Raw genomic sequence first — 12,476 nt, 5'->3', positions numbered from 1 at the left:
TTAGTCCGTAAAAATTTCACTTTTGAAATATGTTGAATATGCGAGACGGGAAATGAGAAGAAAAATAAAAAAAAGCTTATAAAACGTGTTCAACGTGTTGCCGATGACGTATAAAAAATATGTGTGTAGGTAAAATAAATTGCGTTTCTTATATTGTAATTAGCGATTAAAAAAAATAAATATTGTATGTTTGAGAGTGTAAAAGAAAACACGAAAAATACTCAGTAAATTCAGTAGCTTTGCAGCAGTGATTCTCGTCGATTACGATCGCTGTAAAACAATTTCTACGGTGTAGAAAAATTGTGGAAAGATTCGAGGGAAAAAGCGTATCTTTTATTGGCTCGAAGATTAACTGTAAAATCTATTTTAAGCAAGAATGAAAAGAAACATATAGGATGAACTATATAAATTGCAAAAATATTTTGTTATTTAATTTTTGTTATTTTTTTTTATTATTTATTTAATTTTTTGTGGACTTTTCTGTTACAGGTATTTTTATTCGCTTATTTTTAATCATCCTTATATATCGCGATAGAATAATAATTTATCAAGTATTATATACATATTGTGAAGCTCCTTCGAGAATTAAATTGTCAAAGAGAGGGAGAGTTTATATAGTTCATTCACATTCGATTTGCTTCACGTGAAAGAATTCTTCATCAAACTGTGATGTCTCTCCAACTGCTAGTGATCTCGATCTATATAAACGGCATTAGATAATTTATGCGTACAGCTTGATGCGTATAATACATTAATTTAATTACGAAAGTCGTCTCGCTTGATCTTCGTCGCGACTATTCTATATCGTTACATGCAGGCATGTATCACAGATAGAAAAAAAAAAATCTACGATTTATGATTTATGACAAATTACTGCGTGCAATGTAAATCGAGAGGGATGAATGCGATGCATGTATTATATGTATAAGTGCTGAGAGTGTCGAATATAATCGACAATTATAAGTAATGTATTACGCTTTCCAAGGATGTCTCTATATCCTCGGTCTTTAATCACTCTTATTAACAAATTGCGATAAAAAAAGGGAGATTGAGTCTTTGTCTCGCTCCATTATTACTGCAATTCTGGATAGTATTTGCGGTTTTTTTTTTTCCGTTCACGTTTGATCCATTTTATGCAAAATGGAAAGCTCGAAATAAAATCATCAAAATTCTTAAAAGCACACTTTATACACCATCACATTCGAATCATCGATATAATAAATATTTCGATTTCTGTCGAAAAAGAGTGTCGCATTATTATTTGTTTATTTATTTATTTATTTTTTTTCCTTAAAGTTATTAATGTCGTGTAGATAATATTTATTCTATAATGCTATATGTATGTGTGTATATGTATATCTATTTATAGAATTGTTCGAGGAACATTAGGCTACGTTGCATCGAGAGTCATTTCCTGGATTAACGATTCGCAATGTCATTTTCTAGATTATTAAGTCCTATCCGAATATAGACGAGAAATTTTAGCTGGGATTAATGCTATTAATCGCGACGTTGGTGCAACCGGGTCTAAACGTATGAGAGATTAATAATAATTAACCGACAGAAACATTTGGCGCCGAATCTATCTGTAAATTTAAATGATTCTATTTTCTTTTTTTTTTTTCTGTGTAAATCGAATTACAGTTTACCTAGTTGTCTACCTGAATAGTTAAGAGCAATTATAATCCGTATTTCTGCGGCAGAGGTGTTCTTTTACAAAAGAAGGGGAAATGGCCGATGAAGAATAATATATTATTTATCACGATTCGTCAAATCGGCATTTTGCAATAAACCTTTTTGAATACCGTTAGTTTCGATTTGTATGTACAGTAGCGGCCAAAATGAGAGATACAGTATTTATCGATACAGTAATTATATTAGATTTATGATAAGACAATCTACATGAATTATATTGAACAAATAATGAGAATTACATAGTAAAAATATCATCGGGCTTGAAAGGATCCTCCGAGATTATCAAGTATTCTTATTTGAAGATAATATAAACTGAATTATTTATTATTTTATATAAGTTATTTATACGTTTATTTATTTTATTATATTAAATATCATTATATATATTTATTATTGCATTATATTTACATCACATCTTAGATTATTTAATTAGTTTCTAAATTCTATTTAGAGAGAGATTCTATTTAAGATATAAATTGCAAATATTTTAAGCTTATATATTAGTGAACATTATTATATATAAGCATGAAATATCGAATATGAATTCGAGATATGAATACGAATTTGTTAATTGAACGTTAAGTGCTTTTTTTCCTATTAAAGGAATCTTAATATAGATAAACTTTCGGCCGTTACTGTACATCCTATATCGTTACGATAGAAGGCAATAATCGCGAAAATGTTCAAAAATGTATCGTGCAATGACTGCCTTCGCCGATACGTAAATGTAACACCGTTGATAATTGATAGATTAATTCGATTTTACTTTCATATTTATTCGTACGATTTAGAAGGTGCGCGGAAGCTCTATTTCTCTGCGATAAGCTTTAGCTTGTAGAATCGTTTAGCGTGCTTGGTGTAAAAGTTTTGTCAGTCTCGTTCGTTAGTCCTTTATCTCATTCTCGTAAATGATTCTGATAATTGCACAGCCGAAGCAGCTGTGAAATTAAATGTAAAAATGTATACAATGTTCGCTTGTGTGATGTTACAATGCCAAAGTCTGTGGAACACAATTTTTTTGTTACATTTTAGCTTTAATTTATTTGATTTAAGTTTACGCGATCAACTTGTTTATTTCCTTAAACATGCATTGAGAAAAAAAATTATTTGAACGAACAAAGTAGAAATAAAAAATATTAAAATGTTTTTCTTACGTTAAATTCTAAATTTTGTAAACAAATGCGAAAATAAATTTATCACATTAATTCTACAATTTGTTCCACTGATTTAAGCGCGATATTTTCTCAGTGCACAATAACGGTGCTCAGTATTATTTTCTCTGTAAATCACTGTACAATTCTTAGCCAAGTTTTATACATATATATGTTCACGACACAACTGACTCTTCTATGCGAAATGCAAAAATAATTTAAATCGCTGTTGCACATATTACATTTTGCGAGAAAGAGTGTCGCAAATCAAAATGTGTTTGGTAATCAAACCTGCAAAATTATATATTAAGCTTATAATATTTTGTCATATAAATTTTTTTTTAATCTAACTTTTAGATTTAAGAAACATTTTAGAGCTTATTACAATACTTTTTCGAATTGTGACACTCTTTCCAAGAAACAAAGTTTCTGCGAATATGTTCTGGAAATATTTACAAAGTACATAGAATAATCTATCCATACAATAAATATAGGGAACACTCTCAGGTACGCACTTTTGGTATTAATTCAAAATTGGAAATATCGAATTTACTCGAAAGCTCCTGCAATTTATAAACAGAGAGCAGCTAAAATATGTTAAATCGACATTTCTTTTCGTTTAGATTGAGCAACATTGAACTACGTCGCTCAATATGATCTCAATTAATTATTAGAGAGAGAATCGTCCACGAGAACGAGAAAAAAGGAAGCGAACAAGTCGCAAATGCTGTTTTCTTCCACGGTGTAAAATCAATTGTGGCCGGAAACACACAGGAATGTATCGTAAAATGCACTAACGATATTACTAATTGTAATGACAAATGTACAAAAAAAAAATAAACAAAAATCATGTCTGACGCACGCGAGATATCATGCGAGATGTTAGTTCGCGGAAGAAACTCTTCTCCATGAGCGAGCAATTGCTGATATGATACATAAGGAAAAAAAGACAAAAACGATAAAACGAAAATAAAAGTATACAGTCATACCGCATACGCATGCTATTTTTCTTGAAAAGTTTCTCGTCCTCTTAAAAAAATTACGATTATTACATTAATAATATATATATACTTGTGGATTTCTCTGTGTATATATTCGCATCGTATATTTAGCGCTGAATGAATTTGATTTTTCTGAAATATTTTTATAATTTATGAGCCTTTCTTTAAAATATAGATGATATAAAAAAAATTATATAATAATATAAATAATACATTGGACAAAAAATACAATGTGTGTTATAATTGTTGTTTAAAAAAAATTAATATTCTGTAATAACTATATGTATAATGTCTACATAATATAATTTTATAATATATCCATACAATGGAAATCCCAATAAAAACTTGTTATGACGCGCTCGATATTTTAATTTTTATATTAAAATATTAAAATCGAGTAATCATGTTCAGCGCTAAATATACATATATAAGTACAAATCACTACGGATCTTTTTCGACTTAAACATCTGAAGCATCTATTAACACATACATGTCATCGGTCTCAAGGAGAAATTTACTAACATTCAGTAGATGACTTGAAAACTCGACTATAAATAAAAATTCAATTTTCAAATTTTGATTTAATTATTTCTTCCTTTTTCCTTTAATACAAATTTATCTCACTTGCGTCATCTTTGTATGAAATGATGATTATTAATTCGCGAATAAAAACTTTTAATATATATACGATACTTTATTTTGCATTCTAAATAGATAATTTATCATTATCATACCGAGCTTAACGACTTTGTCCTTAAGACCAATGACGATCTGTCATAAATCTGTCTTTAAGTCATAAGTTTCTTCATAAACGCATGAATTTTCGTGCTAATGAGACGATGATTTTGTGCCCAAGGAAGCCTCTCTCGTCATCGAGCATTGTTGACTCGTTCTGTTTTTTTCAGGTGGCAGTCAATCCGTGGCCAGTTACGAGGACCTGAGTTCCAGCAGTTTCAGCTCCGCCAGCAGGGCGTCCCTGGACGCGAGGAGTTCGCCGACACCGTCTTACGGAGCGGAGAATATGATGGTGTTTCCTGGTGACAGCAGTGGCTCCATTTGAGATTATTTGAGATGCGCGGCCATGCTACCCAAGTGGCTGCGCTGTCTCAGGTAAAGACAGAGCAAAAGCACCAAGAAGAAGAAGAAGAAGAAGAAGAAGAAGAAGAAGAAGAATTCTTCGCGAAAGAAGAGTTTTTGCTCCAAGACGGAAGACTGCTTTGTTGTGCGATGTGCGATCGGCTCTTTCCAATCTGTCGGTCACACAAAACTGTATTTTTTTTTTCTCTAAAGTTCCGCTGACACGCGTCACATATATGTGGGATGGGGGACACAACGTTTAGCGGAACTCTGAATGAACGATGGGGGATGTCAAAAATCAGGGGTGAAAGAACAGGAGGAAAAATAGACGATAAGGAGAGAGAATCGCAAACCCGGCCGCGACTTTTTCTACGAAGCATGTACAGTGCACAAATGCACAATTCTTTCCTCTTTTCTCTCCGCGCGATTCTTTCCGAGAGAGTCACTCGCATTTTGCCATTAAGTATCTTTTGTTCCCTCTCGTTAATCTCTTCGCTGATACTTTGTTCATTCTTACTATTTGCGCGGATGTACGACGCTTTCTTCTAATACGTATACAACTTTTTTACGGGAAGCTCTGTAACATAGGAATGAAAGTGACTTTCGTAAGCTACTATGTCGCGTATTTTACGAGATAAAAATTAAAGAAAGAAAAACGCTCCGCGAGAGCCACGATAAAATTCCGTTTTTAAACATCTTTCTATCACGCTATATTAATATACTTAAGAGACTATTTTACGATAAAGTTACTCTAATTATTAATCCCTCTATTTTTATACTTTTGGTATTTCTCTCTCCGTGGACACATATACACTCGATGTACGTTGCCAAGGTAGTCTACTCATTCGTGATAATTGTATTTTGTACACCCCTTTCGTGTAATTTGTCGGTACGCAATATATCCGCGACGTATCATTTGAATATATATTTTAATGATTTTCGCATCGTTTTTTCCCCGCTCTATTCTCGCGTTCTCTCATCGGCGTATCAATCATTTCAGATTCAGCCTCTAAACGATGAGTTTGCTCTATAAATGCAGTTATTCAATTACATATAATAAGCGGTAACGTCATTTTTTATCGAACAAAAGATTCGCTTTTTTATCCATTGCAAGAGAACAGAATTTTTTTATTATAGTCTCTGCACATCTAAAAATAAATAATTGCTGTACAAAAATGTACATGTTCTTTCTTCAATTTTGTTTCTAATTTATTTCAAATACATGAATTTTAATTTGGATGAAATAAATGCAACGTGAATTATATTAAATTAATTAAATATGTAGATAAAAAGAAAAAATTTTTCCATTTTTCGTGAATATATGAATGACGTTGAAATACATATATGAATGGCAGACGCATCGTCCGGAGGCAGCTTTAATACGCCGCGTCGAAACAAATCAAATTTCTTCAAATTCGTTCTTATCACTCGTTCGTAAGCGACCAATTTATCTATCGTACGATATTTTAGATCGAAGGGAGAATTCTCGACGTTTCAAAGTGTCAGCAGCAGGAAGAAACGTGTGAACGAGATCGGTTTAGCTACTAGATTAGTATACATACAGATCTCAATAACATTTTGAGAAACGTAAGATATAGCGTTCCAGAGTATACCACGAAAATTTGGCAATCCATGTATAGATTTTGCTCTTGAAGAAATCACGTAGATCTCGTATGAGGATCGTGAATATTAGTGATATCATTTAATTAAATTTTTTGTGGAATTGAATTTTGATTACTTCTCTGACTCTTCACTCTTCTTTATCGTTATTATTAGAAAAAAAAGAAGAGTTTTTAGATAATCCATTAAAAAAATTTATTAATCTGTCAATCTTAGTTTTTTGTCTCTCATGTGTATATAATCTCTTAGAAATTTCTTCTTTTACGTATGATCTTGCCTCTCTAAGCAAGTTGTAACAGGGTAAGAAACATCGACTTAAATCTCACAACTTTGTCATCGATAAATGTTTATAGGAATAGATCCTGTTTATTCGTTCGCCGCAAATTTCTTTATGAATCTGACGGTGAAAGCTTCACTCAAGTATATCAAAGCTAAAAAGCAAATTAGAGAGACTATAGATAGTTGATGGGTCAGGTCTAACATATATAGATGTACAGTGCAAACAGGGTAGAAACGTAAGCAGCCGATTTTCCGAAACTTTATAGACGCAATAATTTGCCTGATTTTCGTGGGATGCTCGGCGATTCTTCTCTTTTCTAAGTGATAGATTAAATGATTCATCAATAGCGCGCGCGATCGGTGCCATTTTGAAGACTCGAAGAAGAAGCGGAAGATAGCTTAGATTATACACTAGTAGATAATGCGTGTGGAATTTCCGTAGTATTATTCCCATCGTTTATACGTGTAAAAATGACGAGCAGTTTAGTCGAACAACGAGCGAGCGACGATACATCCCCCGCTTGTCACTCGCGATTTGTACAGTAAAATGTAAGGATCGCTTAGTGGAGAGATATTCTCGTCCATACATTCGAAGCACAAAGGCTTCTTGAATGATCTAACTCTCTTTGTCCAGATTTTTCTCATCTTCTCTACCTTTAACTTTCTATTCTCTATCATATGAAATCTTCTATCTTCTCTCACTTTTATCTTGTTTCGCAGTCGTTAATGATGCGAAAAAAATAATGTGAAAAAATCATTTAGAAGCAGGTTTTCTCTCGACAGGGCGCTATTATTATCCCGTTTGCTTTTATGGCGCCGATTAATAGATTTTTCCAGCTTCGTACTTTTTCAGAGAAATCGTTTTTCTCTCTTTTCATCCGAGAAAAATAAGCTGAAAAAATAATTGTTAGAAAATATTAATAGAGACTAAATTTATAGAGACTTAATTTCGTACTTTCAAATCATACTTTGATAAAGAGTAGTATATTATATCTGGGGCGATATGTATATGCGCGCGCGTCTGTATGTCACCAGTCATTGAACTGAGAACAGCTTCTTAATCCTTGGATGCACAAATGTTCGAATAAAAATTTTAAAAAAAATAGAGAAGTGTGTAAATTTACATAAAATACATTGTCGAAGGATTCTTCTCTGAAATATTATCCAGAAGAAGAGTTGCAGAGAACAAAGTAAAAATATTTTGAGCTCTCCTTCTTCCTCCCTCCTTTATGCATCCAAGGATTAAACTGCATTCTCGTTGCTGTAATCAATTACTGAATCAAATGGATAAGTGATGCGCGCCACACGTATATTTTTCTACCTCTTACGTTCCGACAGCGTCTCGTCGAAATTAGGCAGGAGATGAGAGTCCGCAGGCTCCGATGCGCGATGCATATGATTAGTACGATATAAAGATTTATATAAAAATTCGTATAAAAATTAGAACGATAATTTATATATATATTGGGCGTCTATCTTCCGCGATAAAATACTCTCAGGAGACAATTGATAGTCCTCGATAAGGCCCTCTCTACACGTATATCTTGATCCTGTCTCTATTGCGTTACTATTACTTGCGTCACGATTTTTACACGATAGACAAATCAATTTTATATTATCATTGTAATATGCGATCCGCAGATACGGTTTTGAAAAGAAAAAGGAAGAAATATTAAACGGTACAAATACAATTATCTCTCGGTATAAAAACAAGTTTGCAAGAGAGTGATATTTAAATATTCATTATTTGATATTTCATTATATTTCTTATGAAATGAAAGTCTACAACTTGCACAGTGAACGAATGTGAATTTTGTCCCGTAGTGAAATAGCTCGTTATAGTGTTTTTTTTGCGAAAAAAAAATCAGGAATTAAATCAGAGATGTACAAGATTGCGGAAATCGCATAATCGGGTATCGGAAAGTCGATCACTCATCCCTCGATGTTAACGAAGCGGACTGTGAATCGTCTTCATCGATTAATTATATAGTATTATATAATCTCACGATGTTTTAGAATCGAGCCCGGTTTGCTGTTACGCTTCGAAATACAATAGAATTCGCGAATGTTGTATAGATTTCAAGCGTATAGATGGAACTTCTCCGGTTTCTGTATACTTTACTTTTTTTGTAACTGTGATTTTTTTGCGGAATCAATTTAATTTCGTCTCTTATATTATGAAGACGAGCTATGAGCGCAAAAAAAAAGAAATAAATTAGAAGGAATGGATTTAGAAGAAGCGGAGAATTTCCGTCGCGATTGATCTCGGTTGCGCTTGTCGATTAATTAATTGTCAATGCGCAACGCAAAGAGCATCCAGTGAAACATTAGGTGCCTTTAGTATTTCCGATCAACAATGTAATTAATATAAAATAGAAGATAGTGTACGCTTGAACATAGATCGTACCGACTCGTTCTTAATCTAAGAAACAGCAAGTTGCAACCGGCGTCGCAAAGCGATGAAACGATCCCGTAATCGATCTGTATGTACAAGAATATTGTTATTTGTTTTTTGTTTTGTGATGACATGTCCTATCACTACAATAAGAAAAAAATCGTCGAAAATATGCGTATTAAGGAAACCGAGTGCATGATAGATATACAGAAATGTCTGCCCGTGCTAGGAAAAATATTGCAATCCGAAATTCTTCTTGATGAATTCTTTGGCATTATATATTTATTCCACGAAATTGTATCAAGGAGCCCAATTAGGATCCTGTAACATTGTTTGACGATTAAAGAACCTTGGTGAATTAAGCTAAGCTTAAGTAAACTCTTTAGTAAATTCTAAGTCGGATTTAATAGCAATTTAATTGTTATCTTATTGCGATTCTAATTGGTGAAGATTCTAATCGCATTCTATTGCGTTTGGGCATTCTATTTGATAGGAAGTTAATCTCTATTGAACGATATTATGATTAAAGGTGTGTTTTCTAACTTCAAAGCGCGCTTTTTACTAAAAATAGCTTTAACATTGAAAATTAGAAACGTAAATGATCGCGCTACCTAGTAAATTTTCGTGGTGCAAAGGTTGATTGCAATTTCGTCAAAGAATACAGAGTAATGTTTAAGAAAATTATTATAAAACTATCAAAGCGTTCGAATAATCGGGCTTGGACGAGTGATTGAAAACAAATGCGCTATCTTCTTCTTTCCATAGATTGTGATTTATCGAACTGACTATGTTATTCGTAATTGAAATATCAGTTGAGATTATCTGAGAAAAAGATATATAGCGCAAAATATTCTTTTTCCGAAGAATAATTTATTAGTTGGAAAAAAAATATTTTAATTTAAAATATCTCCAGATGATAGAAATATTTATTAGTTATTTTCCTAAATGAAAATATAATATACTATATTCAAAATATAAGAAATTTACTTGCGGGGATTTGTTCATAAAATCATTTATATGTCCTTCTTTCACAGACAGCTTCAATTTCAAGCTTATACATAAATATCTAATAATGTAAAAACAAGATGCTTATAACAATCGATTAATGAGTTTTAAATCACTCGTATCGAGTTCCTGTTTCCCGCATTTGTCGGGAAAATACAATTTCGTCACAAAAAATTTTTTTCACGAAACATTAACATGCCGATTAAAGTTTATCAAGTTTGCATTTTTCATAGTTTCTAACTTCGTGCAATTCGATACAATTTATCAATGAGAGAATAAAAGAGAGAGAAAGAGAGAGATCGCAAATATATATTCTACGAAATTAACTTTCATTAATCTATTATTCTTGGCGCCATTTTAATTCCCGATCTATAAGCGGTCATACAATTAATTCGGTAAATCAATAAAAATAAGAACAAATATATATGTATATGTATATATATATATATATATATATATATATACATATATGAGATAGATCGCTAATTGTATTTTGCCGACGTAGACACAAAGCACCTTTGTATTATGAATTTTTGTCCTCGCGCGATGCGTTTGTAAATGTAATTTTCGTCAAGAGTAGATGAAGGATTGTGAGTAAAGTGCTGTGATTGCGAGCTGATTAAGCGTTGATCGAGCGAACTGTTGAAGCAATTGGGACCTGAAAAAATGGCGATTGCTCTGCCACGATCAGCGTTTGGTGATGATGATGATGATTATGATGATGACGACGATGGTCAACGCGTCAGAAACCACGATATTCCTTGTAAATTAGGATATATTCGCGGCACAGCGGCGATTTCCAACTTTGATAGTTTGCGAAAAGTCCCGAAAACTTTTAGTTTCATTAAATTCCAGTAACGATTACGTATTTATATTCAACTCTGCGAAATAGAAATAGATAATACACTAGTTGTTTGCCTTTTATTTTCTGGAAAAAAATATTGTATATTTTTTTTCCAGAAAAGGGACAAAATAAATTTTTCAGTAAATGAAAAGCAAAAAACTATCAAGTATTATCTATTTTCATTTCGAGATTTGATTTGATGTATGTATATGTATCGAATCCTGTAAATAGATAATACTCTAGGATTTTTATTTTTTATTTAAAAATGAACTGAAAAATTAGTTTTGTCCCTTTCCTTTGGAAAAAATATATCTTTTATTTTATTCTGTATTATCTATTTACATTTCGGGATTCGATTTGATCATCTTTGAAAGAAAAGAAGAATATATTTGTTTTCTTTTCTCATACAAAACAGCTCTCAAATGGCTTATTATGAAAATATCGCAGCAAAAAGGATTCGCAGGTCAAAAAACGTCGGAAATTCGCCGCTGCAAAGTGATGTGCACGTGTGCATGGAGAGAAAAAGAAAATCAGATTGTGATGAGCGATTTTTGACGAGGTCTCGCGGTAATGTCGATGCAAGATAAGAATCGCAAAAAAAAAGATGGAAAAAAGACGAAAGAAAATGCGAATAATTGTATCTTTCCATTTTTCAATAATTTCAAACAAGTTATATATCTTATATCTCTTGTAAAAAGATATACATCTTACGAAATGCGCAAAATCGTCAGTAATTCGCAGAGGATTCCATGTGCAATCAGTTGTTTAACAATTCAATACTTTTAGAACTTGAGGAAATTAATCTAGATTTAATTTTGTTAATTTTGATTATATTTTTTTAAGATTTTACAAAGAAAGTAAGTTGTATCTCTTTGTGAACATGAACTCTGAACGATATATAACTTGCATTTCGAGGCATTATTTGCTATTAGACGTTCAACCTGTCTTGTTAGTAAAACACGGAAGAACAAAAGTTACGATTCTTATCTATAACAGAATAATGTTTGCATTCGTATGACACCGCGTATGACTTCGACCTATAGCAGTTTTTCATATATTTTATTATGTTACGTATTTTGTCAGGGCTAAGAGAGAACACAGCTATTATATACTAATAAATACAAAAAAAAAAGAAGTATGTATATCTTATACATATACATATATATACATAAATAGCGTGTAAGCGTAATAACTTTATGTCATGTGTATACAGCTCCGTACTGACGGAGCATAGTGATTTTTAAATAAGACAGCGCTACGGGATTCCGTAGAGTCGCATCGATTTATTCCATCGAATCGCGACGGGATCTTGAAAGCTGTGCCTGCCGTGAAAGCCGTTTTGTAATTGCTAATACGGGCGGATGAATTCTTTGAGAAACAAATAAAAGATTTTTAACGACTGTAGCGAA

At 32.3% G+C, this 12,476-nt stretch overlaps 1 protein-coding gene across 1 annotated transcript in view; it reads left to right on the top strand.

Annotated features, from left to right (window-relative positions):
* LOC145935021 (uncharacterized) overlaps positions 1-12,476 on the top strand; it is a 26,394-nt gene extending 13,918 nt beyond the window's left edge. Inside the window, exon 11 of the mRNA XM_083036008.1 lies at positions 4,753-12,476. Coding sequence (XP_082892134.1) covers positions 4,753-4,907 — 155 coding nt within the window. The 3' untranslated portion in view covers positions 4,908-12,476. The remainder of the gene's footprint in view (positions 1-4,752) is intronic.

Source organism: Prenolepis imparis, unplaced genomic scaffold (genome assembly GCF_030444845.1).
Source record: "Prenolepis imparis isolate NDT839.2.m4 unplaced genomic scaffold, iyPreImpa1.0 SCAF_4, whole genome shotgun sequence".
Classification (NCBI taxonomy): domain Eukaryota; kingdom Metazoa; phylum Arthropoda; class Insecta; order Hymenoptera; family Formicidae; genus Prenolepis; species Prenolepis imparis.
Note: the sequence above shows the minus strand (reverse complement) of the source record. Positions and strands in the feature narration are given on the sequence as shown.